At 39.6% G+C, this 23,639-nt stretch overlaps 1 protein-coding gene and 1 long non-coding RNA gene across 2 annotated transcripts in view; one reads left to right on the top strand and one right to left on the bottom strand.

Annotated features, from left to right (window-relative positions):
- The window catches only part of LOC141938487 (kinesin-like protein KIF20B), a 35,561-nt gene extending 25,561 nt beyond the window's left edge, over positions 1-10,000 (bottom strand). Inside the window, exons 1-10 of the mRNA XM_074857344.1 lie at positions 9,845-10,000; positions 9,266-9,352; positions 9,032-9,139; positions 8,695-8,833; positions 6,289-6,473; positions 4,231-4,279; positions 3,387-3,581; positions 1,832-1,943; positions 1,313-1,384; positions 657-803 (exon numbers count right to left, since the gene is read on the bottom strand). Of these exons, the coding sequence (XP_074713445.1) occupies positions 657-803; positions 1,313-1,384; positions 1,832-1,943; positions 3,387-3,581; positions 4,231-4,279; positions 6,289-6,473; positions 8,695-8,833; positions 9,032-9,139; positions 9,266-9,352; positions 9,845-10,000 (1,250 nt within the window). The remainder of the gene's footprint in view (positions 1-656; positions 804-1,312; positions 1,385-1,831; positions 1,944-3,386; positions 3,582-4,230; positions 4,280-6,288; positions 6,474-8,694; positions 8,834-9,031; positions 9,140-9,265; positions 9,353-9,844) is intronic.
- A 3,362-nt stretch (positions 10,001-13,362) lies between these two features.
- Positions 13,363-22,179, top strand: LOC141938486 (uncharacterized). The gene is made up of 4 exons (XR_012627309.1): positions 13,363-13,475; positions 17,129-17,305; positions 21,156-21,250; positions 21,505-22,179. It is a non-coding gene; the product is annotated as an uncharacterized LOC141938486 (long non-coding RNA).
- The last annotated feature ends 1,460 nt before the right edge of the window (positions 22,180-23,639 follow it).

The raw sequence follows: 23,639 nt of genomic DNA, 5'->3' as shown, positions 1-23,639 counted from the left end.
AGAAATAGAGCTGCAAATGAGAACATGTGGAGAAAGCAGTTCCTGGACAGTTATATCCAGCTGTGACTATATATTGTACTGTTTTTTAGACAACTAGCTTCTTGTATTATTTCACTCTTATTTAGATCCCCAAGGTAGGGCATAAATAGCAGGAAGGCTTTCTTTTGTCTGCATATGGTTAGCTGGATCAGGAGGAGAGTGTTAAAAGTTATGTCAGTATTTATTAAAAAACAGACAAATTTTGTCAAATGGTGCACAGTTATGATAGCACAGCAATGTTCTGCTGATGAAAAAATGTTACACTAGAAGTATTAGACAGTTGAGTTAGTTCGTAAGGAGTAATAAAAGGCTAAAAATTTGACACTTACTATGACACTGGTGAAAAGGGGGGTTTAAACTTATTCCAAAATTTGATTTTTTGATAAACCAAGCTCAGAGGAGTAAAGTTAAATTGCTAAAATATACAATAGCATGCTTAAAGGAGATTAGAATTGATGATTTAAAGAGCAGAACAAGGCAAGTTTAAGATAACTTTGGTAGATCAACAAGTCTATACATCATTTCCACCAAAAACTTAGTATTAGCATTGCATATTTTAAACATTGTAGGTAATACCTAAAAGCCACAACCAGTTTGCAATTCGTACAAGGACTTACTTTGACTGTTGAGAATTCTTGAGTGCGTTAATACACTTGCCTAGAATCAGAAGAGAGGTGTTTATATTTCCACTCTCTTTCAATCTATGACCTTCATTGTGGGTCTTGGCATATCTTTCTGAACCAGCAAGATCACACAGTGACAATCTGAAAACAGATAAGGAAAACTCCCTTTATTTACCTTAGAACATGCACAAATTATTCACTTTTTAAAATGATCACTGTTTTTAGAGGAAGAATTTCTTGATCTTCATCTGCACAAACACTTCCATTCTTTTCAGTGTTGCTTTCCCAATCAAATTTTACATTACTTCCTGACAAATCTTTTCCCAACACACTTCTTATTTCCCCTCCCCGCCCCCGCCATCCTCTTCCTTTTGAGGACTTAGACGAGTTCAGGTATATAGCAGGCTAACAGAACCTTGTGCTGAACAGAGGGGACAAGATATAGAACAGCACTGCAACCTGATGGCTGGAGATAGAGGGCCAAGTACTGCATGATTGTAGAAAGTGGGGAAAAGGAGTGGGAAGTGGGTAGAAAGTGCATGAGCTTCTACCAGGAAGCACTGGGTATATAGTCAGTACCAGTACACCAACACAGAAGATAACTGACAACTTCATCACAAAAGAAGAGAGGGTCTCTGCTCTGAACTTACTCATTGACTCGGGTGACTTGTGGGGCTCCTGAATCTTCAATTTTTAGTATCTTAACTGTGAATATGCTGTGACTAAAAGGAACAGTTTAAATCAGCAGAGAAGATAAAGTAGACTAATACCTTCAAAATATTTTTAGCCTCCACAACATCTGTTCAAAACACTGTTGAATCTGTCAACTTGTCTCAGCATATACTCTATCAGATACAAACTTTTAAAGAGATGCTGGTGTAGCCTTTATTTTGCTTTTTCCTCAGACATTTAGATGGAATAAAGCTAAGTGCTTTTGCTTGAAGGACAGTATTTGATAAATCTGTTAGCTTTTGTACAGGTTCATCTTACTGACGGATTGAATCCTTTTGACTAAAAACATTGGGTCACACAGTGCTAAAGGATGCCAAACCTAGATATCTAGACCCTGTTAAAGCCTCTTCCCCTCCTAAAAGCCACAATCCATATTTTAGTTCCCCCTTCCTCCCAGACACCATCCTATGCCCAGTGCTATTCAAAAAGTTTCTCACCTTCTGCTGGAGAAAGTATTTAGCTTCGTGCTTGCGATACTCTGGTGTTTCAACCCCAGTTTTAGAAGTCTAAAAGCTTCTTTAGAATCAGAAATCTGAACCCACTGCAGACCTTTAGGAAGAACAAACACAGTAATCTTGTAAATATCATTATCAAAAAGAAAGAAGGGATTAGGGGATAACGTATGCACACCAAGAATAATACGTTTATTTGAGACAAAAACATTTTACTAAGCATGCTTCAGACAGAAATTATGTGACGACAAAATCAAGATTCTTCCTTCCATGGGAAAGGAAGGGCACATATCTCTCATCATTTCATCTTATTAGCACACAGAAATATGCTCCATCCAAATTAAGTGAGCAACCTTAGCCTCCACTCTGAAAAGCCAAAGCACAGGGTCTAATATGAGCATGAACGCCCTATGTTCATACTCATCAAGGCAGAATTCTACCTGGACAGCTTCTCTGGTTTAGCCTACGATTTTGAGGGTGCGGGGGGAAAATCACCTAGACATCTTTCAGGGCCATCAAGTTAAAAAAAAAAAAAAAAAAAAAAAAAAAGAAAATCAGTGAAGAATTTTGTCTGCAATATGATGACTGTATATCACCTTGGTATGGGCTAGAGTAAATACCTACAACCCTACTAATGGAACTTTATGGCCTCTGTTAAACTAGAGGTCACCAAAATTGTACTAGCAAAAATACCAGCTGTGAGGAAGAAAAATAAGAAAATCATCAGCTGGTTTTCCTCAAGAACATCAGGAACAGCCTTATACCTCCAAATGTTATAAAAAGAGATTATGCTGAAGCATAGCTCAAAGCAGACTATTTCCTACTTCACACCTCTTCTAGTCTTTGAAGAAATGAAGGAGTTGGGTTTATCATCTGATTCAGCTTTTTGAATTATAATTTGGCATATAAAAGATAAAAGGAGCAGGCCAAACACCTCCAAAAAAGCCTTTAATCTAGAATTGGTGTCTTGATTTTCCAAAGAACCTATAAATCAAATAGGATTTGAAACCTGTTATTTCCATGGCCAGAAACAAACACTGAACTGTTAGAGTTCTGCTAACCCCCCGCCTCCCCCAACCCACAACAAATCACATCACAGGCTTCATTAGAGTACTGTAAAATGTAATTTGCAGTCAGACTGAACTTTCTCACATATTCTCTGAAAATACTAACAAAATAGAACTGTTGAGCCAATTATAACTATAGGTAAGAATTTGGAGTCTTTTTTAAGAAAATGGAAAAAATCAAAACACTAAAAAATTTGTCAATTGTTCTCAATATTTCTCCCATTTCAGAGAAATATCAAGTCAGTGGAGTGCACGCAGGCTTTTAAGAGTTACAGTTAACAACAGAGAGAAAACACTATTAAAGGTACAGATACTTCTGTGTATGTAGATTGTTGCCTTTCATACCCAAGGCAGACATTTCTGGTGCCACAGTGAATACAGTTAGGAGTTTTCTAATCTAGAAATAAATATTATTACAGGAAGACTGACTTCTCAAATTACACGTTTGGCAATTTGCAATGTATTCTAATCACCTTTTACATAAGAACATCCCTTGATGTCTTGAGCAAGGCGTAGTGTTTTTCTTTTCTTGTCATTTGACATAGGAATCAGTAGATCATAAAAACATTCATTGTAAATCTCACAAAATGAAACCCAAAGAGAAAATTTCACGTGATTTTTCGCAGTTGTGCTAGATTGTTCTGAGCCTTTTAAGAGTTCTTCCAAATCTGTCAAGTACAAAATATTACAAGTCAGTATAGACCTTGTAAAATAAACTTTATTCAAAAAATTAATAAGTGAAGACTGATATTACAGCAGCCTTCTAAAAAGCACTTACCCCAGACAAAAATCCCTTGAAACTTTTCTCCCCTTTCTTAAATATCTGGAAGTCACATGCTTACCCTACATATCTGCCAGACACCTCATCTACCACTTCCTTTCCCACTTGCAAATTCTATCAAAAACATGCAGCTTTGTTAGAATTATTCAAGTCTCTTCAATGTCTTTAAAAGAATCAAACTGACAAGTACATATCATTCTAACATTTTAAAGCAAACCTAGTATTTAGGTAGTTTTTAAATGCTAGAATTAGGTTTATCTAATTACATACAGGGTCAGGATACCACTAGAAACCATAGCATAAGTAGTACTATTTTTCCTTGCCATAGTTTCATCTCATTTAATGTCTGTTCAGGTAAACTTCTAACCATTTTATCCTTGTGTTTTCTGGCCAGATAAATTGATCACTATCCAATTCACAGGCATATAAAAATGCCAAGCAGTCATTTTATTATTAACATAGGCCAGAAGTCAGTTGTTGACTTTAAGAAAGCTTCTTTGCCTGCTTTAATTGCAATTCTTTAATATAAAACATACCCTTACAACCAACTGGTGCTTTGCTGTTAGTGCTATCTTGATGGTCTACCTACAAAAGAGAACAGAGGCTTTAAGATACATCGTTGACAGTAGATCACCAGTTCCTTTTGTAACAGCTCCTACTAGACAGTAATACAGTGTAGTTGCAATATGCCAATACAAAGATCCTGACTAGGCATCATGTCTAGTTCAATGCACCTGTTCACTCCTATTGAAAGGATTGTTCTTACCTTAATACTCATCCCTGACACTTCCCTTACATCAGGCCCTATCACAGTACAGAGCACTTCAGCTCCCTGAGCCAGAGGAAAACTAGCCACAGAAAAATAGAGGGGTGGGACCCCACAGAGAAACAGGGTGATTTAACAGGATGATTTGCGGAACTCCAGTTGTAGTTTACACATTATTCTTAACCTGGTGAATCTAGAGAGTCTGGAAATTTTTTAGTATTGGTATTTTGCTAATTCAGGATTCCGTATCTTACAGCTTCCTAGGTCAACTCTCAGAAATAGAGGTAAATGTAGAACACTTGTTCACTTAAGAAATTAAGTGAACAACTTACTACTACATGATACAGGCTGTATCACAGTTGAAATAAAGCCCAGGTTTTAGAAAGAGAAGGAAAACTTCCTTCTGCTGAATTCTTAAAAAAAAAAAACAAAAAAAAACAAAGTAAAACAAATCCCTACAGATAGAGGTTAATACACACACACTCCATTCCCACTCTTAGTTTTGGTTGTTTGGTTTTTTTAGGCACAGAACTGCAAAGAAGTGCAACTCGTCTACCAAAACCAGTATGCTTAAGAGAAGAAACATGGATTAAAAAACAGGTGTGATTTGGGTTGGGTTTTTTTAATGTTTTGTCAAGAGCATATGTCATATAAAGCTGGGATTCCATAAAGCAATTCCTGAAATAGTTAAATACGTGTGTAATCAAAACTTTCAGGTTTAAGCTTTACGCATATAAAACACCCACCCAAACCTCTCTCTGTTGAAGTAGGTGCAAACTTTGAAAACTGTTGTTATAAGAACAATACTTCAGCTTAGAGATTTAGTGGCAAAACTACAGGGGACACATACATGATCGTTTTTTCTGAAGCCCTTAAAGACTGCTAGAGCTAGATAGAACATAAGCCTGTGCTTTTGAAGTGAAGTCTTGAAGAACTCTGCTGCCACCTGCCTTCCACACTGGAGAATTCTAGTTAAGTAACTCGGATAAAAATCAAGGTAACAGATAGATTCCATCCCACAACAGCCACACCACTGTATTATAACCCAGCATACCACTAGGCAGATAATTCTTTTCACTAAAAATAAAAAATGCACTGCAATCCATTTCTAGTTCCAATTCCTAGCATATGCTCAGTTTTCTTACATTATTGCATTCATTTCAGAGTTAAAGACACCAGGAAAAAGATATGCTTATACAAAATACAAATCCCCACAACTGTAATTGGACTAAACAGCTTTAGAGTTCCAAGCAATTCATGAAACTGAAGTGTATTTCTGGACTACTCAATAGTGAACTGTTTAAGAATAAAGTCCAGCAGAAACCTGTTTGAATTCAAATCTTTAGAAATCCAACAGCTTTATAGCTCTGCTGTTCCAAAAAACCCTTTGCTTCCTTTGAGGTTATTGGCATAGACTGGAAGAGGGGAACAACCTCAAAATCATTCATTTCTTTCAAGTATCCTGGAAGAGAGTAAATTGTTTAAAGGAGCAGACCTACTAGCATCCCCGCAGATGGCGAGACTATTTGCATTCCATCCTTATTAAGCACCAGTAACCCCAGAGGATAAATTATCAGATGCTCAAACTATAGAAAAAAACCTTAGTGTTTACATTCTATAAAGTATTCAGCCACAAGGCAGAAATTCACAGAACAGGGTTCATCAGCAATATTGCTCACTTTGCTGCTCATCTGAAGAGCTACCTGACAGCAAAGACACTTCCATACTTAAATACAGAGAGTTGCTTCCCATTGAAAAATGAACATGGTAACATTGAGCTATCTAAAGATGCATGTACTCGTCAGTACAGAAAGAAGTGCTCCTCTACCTCTTTTGTTAGGCGAAGTATTGAATTTTTAATAGCAGTTTCTTCTTTCACTTGGTCTCTAGTCAGCCTTATATAATCTCTGCACCGATGGGGTTTGAAATCCATTGCTGTGTATAGCCTCCCTTGAATACTTTTAAACAACATATCCATAGTCCTTGGCAGAATACCGATGTCATCTTCTGTCCCTGAAAGCAACATACCAAAGAAAGACCCTAATTATTACTGTGAACAAGATATACAAATAAACAAAGACAGAAAGATAAGCAACTCTAATCTCAAGGCATACATGATGGATTTGGAGGCCACTTACAGCACGAAGCAGTGGGTTTTTTATTCTCAAGGTAATAGCAATGTCATTAGTGTTCTGAAAGGTATTTGGCTTTCAGCAACAGCTCATGCTCTACCCCTTAGACAGTAAGGGGCAGAACATAAAAACTGATGGGGTGTTCTGCATAAACTTAGCCTTAAGGAAAAAAAACAAAAAACAAACCAACCACAACCAACGCACATTCAATAGAGATTTGCAGTTTTTCAATTGCATTTCATAGGCTGCCTTCACTCTCTCTCTCAAGGAAGTAATCTGCAGATACAACTGATGACTCCTCTCTCAGCTGCAGTCCTGTACTAATTCCACAGACCCTACCAAAAAAGTTCTAGAAGCCTTGTGAAGACTCACTCCTTTCCCTGTCCCAGACCCTTTCCTACCAAAGCATCCTACTTTTGCACATGAAAGGCAAAAAGGAGTCAGATAAAAGCCTCAGTGAACACTTGATCTTTCTGAATCCAGATGCAAGTTTAAAAAGGGTTCACTTAACTTTGATTTCTAAACCAGAGAGGAGAGGAAAGAGGGGAGAATGGAAGAGAAACAACTATCCTGTCTCAGACTGACAGCATTATCTTCCAGCCTCTGATAACTCCTACCGCTCCTGAGACAGATGGGCTTTCACCAGTTACAGCACTAGCTGTGCTGCCCAAGTCAGAACCTATGTAAAATCTAGCTGGCACTCAAACACCAAGCTAGGAACCAAATAACATACTAAAGTACTGTTGGATTACATTTGTTTCTCCTCATCTACTCGTAATTTTTTGTTTCTCGTAATGCCACTTGTAATTCAACCTCACATGAACAAAGTAGCAGTCACTGGCAAACAACAAACAGTCCTAAAAAACTGTTGCATCTTTCACTTAAGTCCCTTGCCATTGACTGAATACAGACTGCCATGTACTGCCACAAAGGAAAGGCTATATTGACAATACTGGGAATAACAGAAGAGGAAATCATGGCACCCCGTAGGCAACATTCTGCCCTGACAGTTCTTATCACAAGTTGATAGTTAAGTCCTAGAAAAATATAATAGCATGAAAAAGTCTGCAGAGTCTGAAAAGACATGAATCAAAAAGTCTTGAAAACCCACACAATATAGCCCAAACTAGCCAAGCATGCGGGACTGTACACTTTAGGAATTTTGGGGGGTTGTTATTTACCTATTATTTATTAGGACAGAGCATGCCATCATTGCCCCAGATTAATGATAACTGAAAATACTGGCAGTAGTCTTTAGTTATAATCTACCTAACAGAAGATCACTTAGAAGACAATGTCACTTCAATAAAGATCAATTTCATATGGCATAAGACATAGTGTCCTTCTACTACTTCTGTGTATAAAATAAGCATTATAGAATCTAGAACTGCCATTTTATTACAGGAGAAATTGTTTCCATCTAAATCAAGCCACCTTATTTGTTAAAATGTTTTGAAAAATAATTAAAGAATGACATCTTCCAACCAGAAAGGATATTGAGCTTTAACAGTACAGAAACAGTACATCAGGAGACAAGGTCTCCTAGGATATTATTGATAAACTCAGAAACTCGAGACAAGACAGAAATACTTGGAAGTACTCAAATATGTTTCAAAACATTTATGCTCTGCCTGTAATAATTGAAACGGACTCAAATACTATTCCTTATTTGGAGACAATGCATATAAGATGCATATGACCTTTATAATAATGATTAAGAAAATATGAGTCTGGACTTACACACTTTTCACATTCTGATATACAGAACACATATTTTCTTAACTCCCCCCTCCACCCTCTAGATACTTGGAGGAAAAAAGAAGTCACATACACCTGGTTGAAATTATTACAGCCTTACAAAGCAATACCACTGTATGTTTACGTAAACTCTGGCAGTGACTGTCAGTTGGCAGTTTAGTGATATTGGTTATGGAAGGAGACTTTCAAAGGCTATTTATTATTATTATTATTCAAGAGAAGCCAATGTACAGGGCCTACAGCTTAAATAAAGGAAAGAGTTATAATATTTCTGCTAGAAGTAATCCTCTCAAAAAAAAAAAAAAAAAAAGGAATTTCATTCAAGAACACATTTCTACTTATACCTTGGAATGTGTAGGTTTTCCCAGCATTTGTAACGCCATATGTAAAAATAAGACGATTATATCCATCTAAGAAGTCTTGCACTGGTTGCTTCATGGTGCCTTCAAAAAATTCTTCTTGAGTTGTTTCAGGGGCAAACACCTGAGCATTACCAAGAAACATCTTTATTTTGTTTCAGCAATCATTAGAGACTTTTAAAGAATCCTTTAAATTCTGTATGTTTATAATCTTAAAGACTATTGACAGTTTAAAAATCTAGTTGGATTGCTATTTAATAATATAAAGTTAAACAAATTTTTCCAGGAAAAGATTAAAAATTTTTAAAGACAATTCATTTACTTGTGAAAAAGTGAACTTCTGTCCAACAGTTTTTTCACTCAGTCGACTCAAAGAATATTGGGGTGGCTTCAGTATGACACTTGTTGAATCTTCAATCGAAACACAGCTCTATTAAAAGGAACCAGAAACAATGCAGGCATGAAAAGTGTATGAAAAGCTCAGCTTAGAGGAAAAAACAAACCAAAAACCCCAAGTATACATTTAAGGTATTTTCAAGTTATATAAATGTCACACCTGCAATTCATTTTCTCTCTCCAACGATGTAAATGGCCTAATACGCAGGCAAACTTGTATGTGTCCCTTAGGCTCCAAAACGTTCCTCTTAAATAAAAAAAAAATAAGGAAGTTAGAAATTTGACTAGCTTCTTTGTTGGATAGCTAGCATCTTAAGGCAGTTTTATTTTCACCAGGCTACTTTGAACAGACTTATTTGATGACAAGAGAAGCAAAAGTAATTCACTACATCAGTTTTCACAAGTGCTTAGGCCTCTGCAGAAGTTCGCTGTGATAACTTAAGAGTTCATAATCTTGCAGCATATATATATACACACACACACGACACTAAGGCAATGAGAAATCAAGAATGAAACCCACAAAAACATTCTATGATTAAGCTGCTCCAAGACTGATGCGCCCAATAAGGTATCAATGCAGTGCCACACAACTTAGTCTAATCCTATCTATCTCCTCCAAATTAAAAACATACTAAAGATGCTTTTCATCTTCTCTGTAAAATTCTGATTATTCGTATTGATGAAAAGACTAAGCTTATTAAAAAATATCCAAACAATGCAAACGTTAAAGCTTTCTTACCTGGCTTGTGTCCGAGTCTGAAGAAACCAAAGAAAAATCACCAGAGAGATCTGTTTTAAGGTCTTCCACACTTACTGGCCCTGTTCTTTGAAGTGGCTCAGCACTAGCAATATAGGATGGTCTGAAAAATTCCTCTTTATCCAAATTTGGTTCCATCCTGCGAGATAAAATAAAATCCTTCTTTTGTTTTCTGATCACATAACATAGAGCTTCTGAAGTCTCTTATATAAGACAAGCCAATCTGAAACTGATAGCTGCAGTTTCTTTAAGGAGAAAGCTTTCTTTATCCTATTCAAAATTTACACAGCAAGTTTCTGATAGCTGGGGAGAGGGTCTGCAATGGAGTTCACATCACGATGAAACAAGACCAGCCATTCTTCTTTCAATGCAAAGCAACTGTTTACGAGGGAAAAAGCCTTACACATATACCACAACCTTGCTAAAACCCATGTTTGACAAGGAAGATAGAATTAAAAAATAAAAACACCAAACAATCATATTGTTCCACATCCGTTTCTCCATCATCCCATTATTGTGTCCATTTAGAATAAAAGTTCATTGCAAGAGTAACCCAGACTTCATGGTTATCTCTGCAGGACCTGATAAATAATTGGTATTATAAATATAACACAATGTAGCTTAATGCATGACAGAGTTCAGAAAAATTCTGAAGACTAGCATATAGTTTTAGCTATTAAGGGGACACTAGAAAATTAGACCTCATGCCAGAGGGCAAGTTACAGAATTGCTTTTTAGTAACTTTTTCAGTCATTTTATAGATCAGCAATTCATCTATTAATCCAAAATTTAATGATTTTTGTGCATCTCAGAATCTGGGCAGTGAAAATTTGCTATAGAAAATGAAAGTAAATTGATTCAGCGTTGATAGTAGACAGGTAGATTTCAAAATAATCTTTAAAAAGTGCATTTTATTTCAAAATATTAGCATATTTTGTCTGCCCTTCACTCTCCAGTTGCTTTTTCCTGTGATGTTACAGACGTGGCTTGGCAGCTTTTGTTATGAATTAAGTTTAACTCATTGGGCTCACAGACTATGACAGCAACTCACTGGGCTCATAGACTATGGCAGCAAGCATTCCAGCAATTAGACATCTACCACATGGTCTCCTACAGTTTTGAAGCTTTGGACATGATGAGTCAATGGTCTAATACTACATTCCCATGTCTATGCTACAGCCACGTATATATATTTTGTCTCTAAATACTAATGGAGAACACACAGCATTCATTAAAACAGTGGACAGACCAGGGCTGGTTCAGAAAAGGTGTTGCCTATTAAGCAGTCGTAATATTTTTGTTCCGCCCAGCAAAAAACCTGAAATATGCCAGCACTTTGGTGTCAAAACATTTAACAGTTCAGCCTGACTATCTAGCTTGTAAAAGGCAGATACAAGGCTTCATGAAGCCAGACAAACTTCACCAAGAGGCAAATGAGGTAAAGCTATACATAAACTAAGCAGCAATGTTTAGTTTAATCTACAGTTCTTATTTTGTCAGACAACTATATGAAAACCAGGAAAAACTTGGCCTGAAATACTGACAAAGCTTGAACAAACACCAAGTTGGGAATAAGCTACTACTGGAAAGAAACATACCTGTGCTGTCACGATCTAGAAGTCTTCCTCATCAGCTACACAAAGTCACAGGGCAAAACTCTTACCAGACCTTGACAGGAAACATAGTTGTTAGGTAACTGACAGTTTAGTTGTTTTAAATATAAGCTTATTTTAAAGTGTGATTTGTCGAGATTATGCTCTCACTCTGTGCTTTTTTACCTAAGGGGCAAAATACAAACATTAAGCTATGTATGTAAAGCTGGAATTCAAAGCATTCATATGAGCCCAGCATTCAGATAAGTCAGGTTGAACCACTAATAGCATGTAAAACACAAGATGCAAACTGTCCATCTGTCTGCACATTGTGTCATACAGCACTGTAATTACCTTAGATGTTCTGGGGTAAACAGGTATACTGCCCGGCTGTAGCCTCTAAAATGTACTTGTATACTGGGATACGTTATTGTAATTCTGCTTATCGTGACAACAGAGTTTAGAGCTGCAGACACCTTAAGAGAAGGGTATCCAGAATGGCACACAAAGCAAAACCTGGTCACGGTACACACACAACCTGTAGCACTGTCACACAGCACAAGGGTTGAAAAGGCTCCAAACCTCACAGCTGGCAGCTTATAAAGAAACATAACGCATCCGTACTTACACTTTAAAAAATTTAAAAGAAAAGTTTTCCTCCGCAATTACCAATCTCTCACTGCAAGGCTTCGCAGTGTTGTCCCGTTCTTACGGGACACTGTCGCATGGCCTGGTCATAGCCCTGGACGCTACCCGTGACTTGCACGCCCCTCAGCAGTACCTAAAAGTTTTCACACACACATCCCCCGCTCCACAAGTTTTCACCCACCGTAGTGCCAGGGGAGAAGCGAGGGGAAGAGGCCTCAGCACCGCCCGCCACGCAGACCCCCCAGCACCGCTTCCCAGCTCCGCGACCCCGAGGTCGAAACCGCCGCCTCCTTCCCTCCTCTAGCGAGCGGCCGGCAGCCCGACAGCCCCACAACCCCTTACCGGAGAGCGCACGGCAGGCTGAGCGAGCCCAGCCACCGACTTCCGCCAGGCAACCGTTGCGACTCACCAACAAAACTAAGGCACGGCCGCGATTCTTTTCAAATCTGACCAATGGCAGAGCTCGGCGCCGTCACGCGACCGCCGGCGAGGGAGGGCGGACGTTGCCGCGGCGAAAGGCTCGGCGGGAAATGTAGTCTGGGGGGGGCACGCGGCGGGGCCGGGCCGGGCCGGGCCGGGCAGCCCGGCTGGCGGTGCGGGGGGGAGGTTTCCTCTGAGGCGGCGGCTGGGCTTCGCAGTGGGGGCGCGCTGCGCTGCGAGGGGTGTTCTCTGAGGCTTCTGTGTTGCAGGCACCCAGAGTATGGAAATGTACGGATTTAGGTAACAAAAATCACCATAAGTTTCTCTTTAGACTCAGACAGGAATTCTTTGAACTTTAATAAAGAATGTCTGCCTGTTTTAAATTGAAATAAAAGGAAAAGTAACTTGAAAGTAGTCAATAACTACCAAAACCAAACGTTTGTCTTTCATTTGAAGAAAATGCCAGCTAGTGCAAGCAATTCTGTAAAAGAATAATTCTACACAGATCCTGTATCAGCTGCTTTGATGAGGTTGTCTTTAAGATTATATCCCATCTTTCGTTAAACAGAGGTTGTGTCGTATCAGTAAAAGATGTGTGCTTGATTTCAGTTCAGATGCAGACCATGTTGCAAGAGTCGGTGTGTTTTAACAGCAGAAAGTGATGCGATTTTGGATTTGAAATTGCTTGCCAAACAAAACCGAAAAGCTCTTGTAGACATTCTTTAAGACTTAGGCTAACTTTTTTAAAAGTATTTTAGTTTCTATCCTGAACAGAACAGTGAATTCAAACTACTGAACTAACCTAATGCCAAACCACCTTTTTCATACCAGGAAGGGACTGAGAATGGTTCTCAAATAAAGGGGAAAATTAGCTCCTGCGAGCAAACCTGAAAGTTGTTCTCTTCTACTTGTTGAAAAGGAAAACTGAAGATCTTCTCGGAATATTTTTCAAGGTATATTCCTAAAAATGTTGGGTGCTGTTTTCTGCAGAACTTGGGGCATAACAAAGCTCATAGTACAAGCAGTATTTTGGTTTTGTTTGAATATTAGATTTCTGAAACTGATTTTAAAATACTGCACATGCTGCGTAATTTAAACTAGTATCTCAAAGGACTACCATCAACATACTAAAAGAGCAAAACACAATCTAACATGTGCTCCTAGCCTCACACAAACCATGATAAAGAAAACATTACATCAGCATAACCAACCCAGCCTGTTTTGGAGTGGGAGATGATGAAACTCTATCTATGTAAATAACCTATATGGCTTTTCACCAATATATTCTCCTTAAAGTAGTTTATGCAAGGACAGCCAGTTGCAACAAAAATATCTGCTGCCAAAAGTGTTAACTCATTAGCTCCTGAAATTATGTTTCTTTTTAAGTCCTCTATAACTTGTGGAGCAAGGTTGCCACTCTGCAAGGGGAAAAGATTTTTTTTATGAATTACTTGTTACAGCTCTCATCATTACCCTTAGAAACTTATGCTCCTTATATTTGGGACAGGATTGAAAAGTTGTGGATAGTCTCCTCATCAGAGTGATGAGATGATGCCCTCTGAGACAGCGTATCTCGGGTAGCTTTTACACTGCTGTCAGAAGAAATTAGAGACACAGTCAACACTTCTGGGACTTGGCCCAGCATCCTTCAGCACATCTGAGCAGCAGCCAAACCAGAACTGGCTTCAGCGTCTTTGTACTCAACTCATCTTCCCCGGGGAACTGACAAAGCACTTCAGTTTCCCCTCAGCACTCCTGGTTCTGCTGCGCTTCCCTGTGCCCTGACAGCGCTGCCTTCCCATCCTGGTTGGAGGAGAGTCCTTCTTCTGCAGGGCTTGTTTGGAGCTGACTGGCAGGAAAGCTCCCGTTCCTTGTCACAGAGGTGCCTTGGAGGAAAATGGTGTGCTGCGTTACCTTCTTGGTAGTCTGCCATATCAGCCCCTTTTCACCTGTCTTTCAGGGCAGTGCGTGTCATTGATCTTGTGATTTGCACAGTCCTGTGGGTGCATTTCACACTGCCTTTAATTTGAACCTATATAGTGGTACCCTCGTTGGCCCAGTGCCATCAATTGCCTTCAGGTGACATTATTTCTAAGTCATATACAGCTGATTTTGTGAACTCATGACTTTGCAGGCTGTTGATTTGTGCATTCTTCTTTACTGATATAGGTATATTTTCCTTTATGTCTTTTAAGCAATAAGCTGCTTCTTCAGTGTCACATTTCCCAGTTCATCCAATATATTTTTTCCACAGCTGACTTTCAATTCTTCAACTATTTGCTTGTTTCCTGCTCAAGATTAGCTTTAAAGGCACAAACTTAAGAGAAAAATGACTTGAGTTTGTCCGTGTAATTGTTGTGCATCAGCGTGCATACGTTCAAGCCTTCCCTTGAACCGAGGGGCGCAGAGGCAGTCACTGGCAAGCAGACGATATTCACGTTGCGGTCCGGTGTCAGTCGGCCAGCACAGCGTCTCTTCCTTCAAAGGGACCTGAACTTACGTCAATTAACGACGGGAGACAAGGTGACGGGGCCCGGAGCGCGAGGCCCGCCGTAACGTCCAGCCGTAGCACCTCGGCCCCACCGTCAAGGCCCCACCGGCCCCGCTGGCCCGGCAGCGCTGGCGGAAGCCGCCTCGGCGCGAAGCGAGGCCACAGACCACCCGCTGCCGCCCCGACCCCGCCGGGCCCTCGCACCCAGCCCCGGCAGAAGGCGCCCGGCCTGGGGGCTGCCGCGGGCGCTCCCCAGCTCGGGAGGCGTCACCCCGGGGGCAGGTGACGGCGTCGAGGCCCAGGAGATCCGAGCGGGGCTGGGCGTCCCCGGCCGGGAGCAGGCGGGGTCCAGCCCTGCAGGGTGGGGGGCGGCTGGCTGGAGCCCCACGGCGGTGTGGGGCCGGAGCCGCAGCCGTCCCCGGCGGTATCTGTAGTCGGGGCCCTTTCCCCAGGGGCAGGGGCTTTCTGCCAGCCGCCGGCCTCCAAATGCTGCGGCTGTTTCGTGGGTAATTTGGTTAACTGAGTAATTGCGGGAGTTCGGGCAGGGTGGGAGGAAGGAGTTGGCGGATGGTCATGAGGCCGCTCCCTTGAGGTGCTCTGGAAGCATAAAATACAGTCTGGAAAATGAATCCCAGACCCACCGGCAAAGAGGGGGCTTGAGCAGCACATGGCAGTGTGAAATAGCCAGCCGGGGGCCTGGGGAGGAAGGAGGGGATCGCTGATGGGCTGCTGGAGGCAAGCCATAGCACCTGGTGCTGGACTCGGGCCTTGACACTTGGCCTCTGGCGGCTTCCCAGCGCCAGGGCTGGCTGCTGTGGCAAGTAAGGTGTTGGGGTTGCCTGTTGCCCTGTGGTCGTTTAAAGTCATTCACTGAGAAGAGAAGAGACAGGGAGCTCACAGCTGGAGGCATGGTTGTGTTAAGGCATGTTTAGGTACTGCTGCATGTGTGCTTTTCATAGATGCATTGAGGCCACCTGGTCCCATGACAGGGTTTTGTGTTATAAAAATGTGCTACATGTGCTCAGCATATAATTTTCAAATCTTCATAGCTTCATTTGAAAGCATGTACATGGCAAACATAGTATTACTCCTTGAGCAGGAGCTGTATTGTTTTGTATTGTATAGAAGAACTATATTTACTAAGATGTATGTTGTTCAATTTGAATAACTCAAGACTTAGTCCTTGGAAAGAGTGCAACTGAGACAAAAAAGCTATTGCTGTTTCTCCCTCCACCCTGGTTATTCATTCTACCCTTTGATTTATTGCATAATTCTCTGATGAGCTAAAGAGATCATTTCAGCTTTAACCAACCTTTTAATCTTGTAATTAAACCAAATAGTTTCAAAATCGATTATTCTCTGCAATACGGTAATATAAATGATTACTGTTTTGAAGGTCAGATCTAGCATTTTGAAATCAGAAACTTCTATCTCTCATCAACAGGCTTAAAAATGTACCTGAAAACATAATTGTGTGTCTTGGATCATTACGCTTACCAAGTGTATGAGTGTACTTAGGTTCTCAGGTCACTTTAATTCGAACAGCTCTTAAAGAAGCGTGTGTAACCAAGTGCCTCACAGTAATAGTGTTCTATACTGGCTCTAGCAACTAAAATAAGTGAATGGCTTGGATATTTTGAGGAATTAGTAATGCAGTTTTTTTCAGTATTAGTGTGCTGTATATTTTTTACATCCATCCATCCATCCATCCATCCATCCATCCATCCATCCATCCATCCATCCATTTAAATCTTTTGTTACTATGATTAGGAAGCTTTTCAAGGCAGGATCATTAGGGCCTTCCATTAGCGCAGTTGTACTCATGTTTGCCTAATACAGTGCATTCTTAACCTCACAGGAGCTTTTTAACATCATCACAGCATAAATGATGATAAAGTATGTTTCTTAAATGTTTCTGTGACATACCCTACTCATTTAAACTGCCAATCTGGAGTAAAATTTAATAGACTCTCAAGATGAATAATAATTGAGAAATATTTTGTGTATGTATGTGCATATATATATATTTATATGTTTTACTACCAAAGGAAACTGAAGCTTTACTAACTGGAGGGGAAAAAAACCCAACTTTTATTTTTCTTCTGCGTTTTCTAGGGTCTTTCTGTAACTCTGGCACAGATGCTGTAAGACCACCAGTGATGGCTAAGTATTTTACTTCTTTATTGCTGAAAGGGGCTGAAGCATTTAGACAGGAGTTGGCTGATCAGGCCAAACAACACAGTATCACAGTAGTCAATGTAACAGCAAAAGTGGCCTCCGTTGGAGAAAATGGTAAGAACTGTTTTCACATTGTGACACAAGTATTTGTCCTGTAAATGTTTTGTCTGTTTGATTCATTTTGTTTGTCAGTGTCAATGTCTGATGCAATTTGTTGTCAAATGTCAAAACATTCAGTCTGTTTTGTCTGACTGATTCATAGTCATGTAGCAAATAGCTTAGCTATCAGGTATTTAAGATACATGTTGTGAATAGTAAAACTATTGTTTAAAAAATATACGGTCAAAGGTTTTTTTGTGAAAGTGTATTTATACAAGAAAAGATGACTGCTCTTAAATTGCGTGCTGTCTTATTTTTAAGAAAAGTCTGCATAGATGGCTTTTCCGTAGAACTGGTTGCTAAATATAGTTTCTGGGGCATTTGTGATGTGCCCCAGAAAATTAACTCCATCCCAGCCAGAGCCGGTACACTGTCTCACTTTGGGTTGTGATCATGCTGAATCATGTAAACCAGGCATTTTTGAGTTACTGGTAATCACATAACTGAAAACCTTGCCATAGAAAGCACAAGCAGAAAGAGTGACGGTTGGTATCAACTAGGTGTGTAATATTCTTCTCTCCTAGCCGACATTCTACTGATGTCTCAGGACATACTGTTAGAAATAGCTATACAGCTGGAATAATAAATCGAATCCTGTACTTAGAGAAGTCAGTATGAGCTTTGCCGCTGTTTTCACACAGCCATCTTAGTTTTCCTATGGGTTTCAAGGTTACATCCTTTGGACATAAAAATAGAGTGGTATGGTTAATGCAGAAGGACAGATACAGTACAGGAACACTGGCTACTTCAGAAAATGTTTTTTATATGTGCTGCTTATATTTCATGAAGGGTGTTTGAACTGTGTATCCAAATATTGTTTGGTTCCCTAAAATGTCCCCTTTTTTCTTTTTCTTTTTCTTTTTTTTTTTTTTAATTTCTAAACCTATGCCTATGTTCTGCAAATATTTGCATAATGTCTTTTTATCTCTAAGTCTGGGACTAGGCCTGTTTTGCACTTTTTGCCATACATGATGTTAATTATTTTTTTTTGCAGACAGTATGTTAGCTTGAAACCTCCAGGTTAAGGGCTGGGCATGAATTCCAAATCTTACTAGTAAAACTATTTCTCTCCATGTGTTGTTGATTCTTTTTCAATCATCCACAGAGCTGTGTAAATACCAACATGGGTAACCATTATTTAAAGGTAAAAATCTCAGGATTGACTTTCCTGAAATGAAACATATGTTTGAATTTTATTTCAACTGAGGTTTCAGAAGTTTTATTTCAGTTCCGGGCTGCTTATGGAAATTCTTCATGGTGTAAGAAATTCAAGCTTTAATCCTTAGGATTACTTTTTTGAGAATACTGTTTCTTCTTTTGTAGTGTTATATAAAACAGAGGCTGTAAATAGCTGTCTAATGGTCCCAGAGCCCTCAGAACAGCCCAGAAAACTTTACCAAAGGCATTCTGTTGCTCGTTACATTCTCAACTGTTGCTGTCCTCTTACTAGAAGCTTAACAAGATAAATAAATTGGAACATGAAGTCAATACATATCTAGAGTCATGCCATTCTGAAATGGGGAAACTGGCCAAGATACCAAGATATATCTAAATAAATATCAGATATTTATCTGATAGCTGAAGAAACTGAAAGATCTCCACTAAAGGGGGGTGTGTGTGTACATATATATATATATATATATAGTTCTGTGTAGAAGCCAGAAGACTGGACACTTCTGTGTCTCAAAAATATAAGGTGCCTCAAAAAGATGTGGTTCAAGAGTAAGAAGCTTACTGCTCATGTAACATGGGCTAAATCCAAGGAGCAGGATATGTTACAGTGCAGCCATTACAGTATTTCAGTGTAGTATTACTCATCTTTCTGGCTCTGACACCCAAGACAGAGCTTCTTTTATCCTTGGCAAGTGTCAACTGTCTGTCTTGACCTCAGAAACTAGTGCCATTCTCTGATGTTATGTACCATTCCTCGGAATGTCATCATGGTTTTGGGCACTCAGGGCTTCTCCTTGAACTTAAGTGAAGATGTGACTGGAGTGGGATAGTCATGCCACTGACCTTCAGATGTTTTAACTTGGGCTTCCTGTAGAGCCAGTGGTGAGAAATGCTCAGAATAGTTTCAGGCCTAAGTTAAACTCTTGTTCTTTCCAGTTATGCTACATGGTACAGCTAAGCAATATAACCATAACCTGAATTGCCCCCTGGAGGAACCTTGCTTTCTAGCCGCTTAGTTTAGATGTTAAATTTAATGTCTAATATTGGGTAACACAGTTATCCTAAAGCATGATAAAAGGGCAAGGAATTAACATTTAGAAAACAAATTTCTTAACCAGTCACATCTTTAAAGGACTTGAAAATAATGGCTCTTTGACAATAACAAATGGCCCAGGGCATTTCCTGTTTTGGTCTGAGCTCATCTTCCTTTTTTTTTCTTTTGTAAGCTTATGTTTTAGTAGTATTTCAGGCTGGCCATTGCCCATCCTGTAGGAAAAACAGAAGGCAGGGAGCTTAATACACACTAGACATCTGCCCTGCATAGAATGAAGTCATACTCCTGAAAAGAAGAGCCTGTATTTGTGCCATGCGATGGGACTACAGTGTTCTTTGCAGTCCTTGAAGAGAAGCACAGTCTTCTTCCCTGAAAGTGCACCAGCAGATGAAAGATGATGAAAACTCATGAAGTCTCTGTTGCTTCTCAAAGGGTTGATTAATGAGCAGCTAGTTTTTTAAACATGTTTTTATACCATTATTTTCAGCCAAATCAGCAAGTAGATCCATGTGGCCAAACAGGTGCTGGGACAGCAGAAGAGCAGGCAGAAATGCTGGTGGGACAAAAGAGCAGGGCTGCTTCTCATCTATTAGGCAGTCTTAGATTGGCTAAATTGCTTCTGAAGTTGCATCTTTGGCAATTCTTCAGCAAGGAGTCAAATATGCAGGAGGCTGGCTGGATTGCAGCCTTTGGGCATATCCAGACTTGCAGAGTTAGAGAGAGTATTTCCAAATGTTGTTCAGCATAAAGTTCTCCATTTAATGCTGCCCTGATGTTGTCACAACATGCTGCAGCCAAGGATGAGAAGAGTTTTGAAGCAGGCCAGGCTTCCTTACTGAAAGTTTGCTCACAGCTGAAATCTGAAGAAATTGAAAGGTTTCCACTGAAATGATGAGTGTTACCAAGCACTGGCTGATCTGACCCTCTGTAGTCAGAATAAACCCCATTTTGCAAAAACTGAGCTGTAAACAGCAAAATTCTGTTGTTAGTAATTCAGTTTTGTGCATCTGAGTTTCCCTTTGCTGTTTCAACAGATTATAGGATCTGACTGCAGTTCCAGTCAGGTGCTTTTGTATAGTGTTGCCAAGTACTGTCATGTACTGCATCATGTATGGGGGTGCACTGAAGAATACACAGACATTTATAAAGCACCGTAAGATCTTTCTGGGTGAATGGTGTTATAAACCTAAGATAATTATTCCAACAATCCAAAAATTCTGTATAAAGCAGATTTTGGCATTGTGAAAAGAAACAAAACATGCAATATTTAGGGGTAAGGGAGGAATCCTTTTATTTTAAGGATAATATTAGTATAAAGTTAGAAATGAGTAATTTTCTAACTCATTTCTAACTGGGTGACTCATGCTCTTGGCAAATTAATTATCCAAGACAAATGATTCAGAAATAGATGCTATAGTTTTATTATTTTTTTAATCAGATGGCTATTGCTGTTACAAATAAACATGAGGCTTGATTTCAGGTATAACAAATGTAGCTATACGCTGCAAATTATGCCACAGTGCTGCTTGAGTATGTGTTACACATGCCAATTTTTCTTATCTGATGTTTTGGTTTCAGTTTTAGGTGAATGCTGTAGTAGCTACTGGGTGTCTAAAGCAGCTGTGGCCACCAAGAATCTCAGCAGTGAACTTTGACAAGGGAAGTCTAATGTGGTATGTATTTCTTTCCATACAGGAACTGTGATTTATTAAAGCCTCATCACAGGAACATTCCTATGAACAAACTTTTCACCTCAGAATTCTTAATAAATTGTTTGATGAATATTATTGAGAACATTGACATGGGGATGATGGAAGATCCATGCCATCTTTGTTTGGGATGGATATATTGTATTGTTGGCTGTAACCCCCTGTCTCTGTTCTCTTTCTTTTTTTCTCCCTGCCCTGCCCCTCCTCCTTGGCTGCAGTTTGTAAGGGAATATCACAATGCAGGTCTGATCTGTTGAAACCACAGCTAATGCCCATGCCTGCCTCTGATGGGAAGAGAACACAGACCACAAGTTTGGGATTTCTGGCCTCTTTTTAGGCAAGTCTGTTGCTTATCTTCCCCTTTGCCCCCCAGTTCCCTTTGTTCCTGCCCTTCCTCTGTATCATTAATTCATATCAAAGTTCAGTGTTATTGGTTGCTGGGAACGCAGTTTCATTTGGCTATACGTACACTCTTCCCTAAAAAAAGTCAGATACTACCTCCACGTTGCATGTTCATCGTGCAGTGAAAATATGGAGCATGATTTTATTGTAGTAGTTCTGAATGATTTTCAGCTGAAGTAATGAAGAGGAAAGTCAGGCACATTTTTGTGAGGGGTTCATGTTTCTCAACTATGATTCTTAAATTGGAAGTTTTGAGTTTTTAATAACATTAGAAATTATTCATGTTCATTGCAGATACCTATACATCCTTATTCTTAAAAGGTAGGATATTTGCTAGCATAGCTGAAATTATTCCTGTAGTGAGACAGGAGAATGTCTAAGGAAAACTGCATTGAGTAATAGTTTCTATTCTCTTTATTTTGTTCAGTTGTAAATATAGTAGACAACAGATGAAATAGCTATTGACGTAGAGAATAACACAAATTATGTCAAACAAGGACTTCAAACAGTGTGTTTTGAGGTCAGTAACCTGTGTGCCTAGAACTTTGGTCACACTGGTGACAGCCAGCTGACATAACTTATGTGGATGTACATGCAAAGATAAATAGGTAGCTTTTTGCTGAATTTTCCAAGCAGAACAGCAAGATGTCAGTGAAGGTGTATGTTTCTAATAGGCTCAAGGTGCTTCAACAAAGGAAGCTGTTACAGGTAAATTCTCAAATTGATGTGAGACAGGGCCAATAAAAATTCCAATTGTTTATTTAGCAAGCGGCAACAAGCAAAACAGCGCTGGGCGGCCGGGGAGTTCAACTCCACCAATGGCGCGCACTTTCGAAGTTTTTTTGTCTTGCTTATGTGTTACAAAGTGATGTATATTAATGAAACTCTCATATATATTCATAATCTATCCCCGCCTACCCCCGCTTCATATTTTAATGAGGTTTCTCTGCGCAGTAAACTTCAACAGTTCTGGGCGGTGGTCGCAGAGTCCTGAATAGTGGTCGTAGAGATGAAGTATCTCCTCTTCCTCGCCGTTGAACTTTTCACCCCAAGGTTCTGCGCAGCCTCTGTAGTTCTCTGACATGTCTCTGCTTGCCTCTTGTCTCTACATGTCTCTGTTAAAGCTCTGATAAGGACGCACCACTATATCTTCTACCTACCCCCTACACAGCCTTGATTTATTATGTTAGTTAAGCTAAGCGCTTTCTGTTAGTCGGTTAGTTTTATACAATGTAGCAATATTAGCTTTACATAGCTCAGGTGGTGATTTACTTCTCCATTGTTTTAACTGAATTTGATGAATAAATAGTTTACTATCTATCACAGAAGCCAATACTGATGAGTTAACTTGCTGAAACTGCAAGAGGTTTTTTTTGCTTGTTTGTTTGGTTTTTATACCTAAATGGATCCTGTTTTCAATAAACAGCATGAAGGAGGAGTCTTTCCAGGGCTCTGCCATATCAAATAGAAGACAGCATGTTCTGTCTGATGAAATGTAGGTTTGACTGCTAATCGGCCAACGCAAAGCACTGCTAAATTAATAGCCAATTTTGCTGAGAATACAACTTCTCAGGAACTGAAGGTGTTTCCTGAATCTGTGACTGGCTGAGAAAAATGGGAATTCCTTTTAAGAAAATCAGGATATTCTGATTTTTTCAAACAGAAGTCTTTCATATTTCCATGTCAGCACTGATCCTGCCTAGGCAAATGAGTTAAAAATCGGAGAATGACTCTGGAATACTGCAACTGAATTTTCCAGTTGGGTGTCGCAGTTGAGACGGACACGACAAACATCAGATTGTGTGAAAGCGACCAAAATGGCTGCAAAAGCCCCTTTATTGTTTTAACAAGCTTTTTTATAACCTTCTTCAAAGTAGGTGTTCATACAGGATTGGTTTACTTTAGTAACTAACAGTTCACGATTGGGTGATAGTTTCTCGCCTGAATCGTC

The sequence above is a fragment of the Strix uralensis genome, unplaced genomic scaffold (genome assembly GCF_047716275.1).
Source record: "Strix uralensis isolate ZFMK-TIS-50842 unplaced genomic scaffold, bStrUra1 scaffold_88, whole genome shotgun sequence".
Taxonomy (NCBI): Eukaryota; Metazoa; Chordata; class Aves; order Strigiformes; family Strigidae; genus Strix; species Strix uralensis.
The sequence above is the reverse complement of the archived record's forward strand: the minus strand, read 5'-3'. Positions and strand labels throughout refer to the sequence as shown.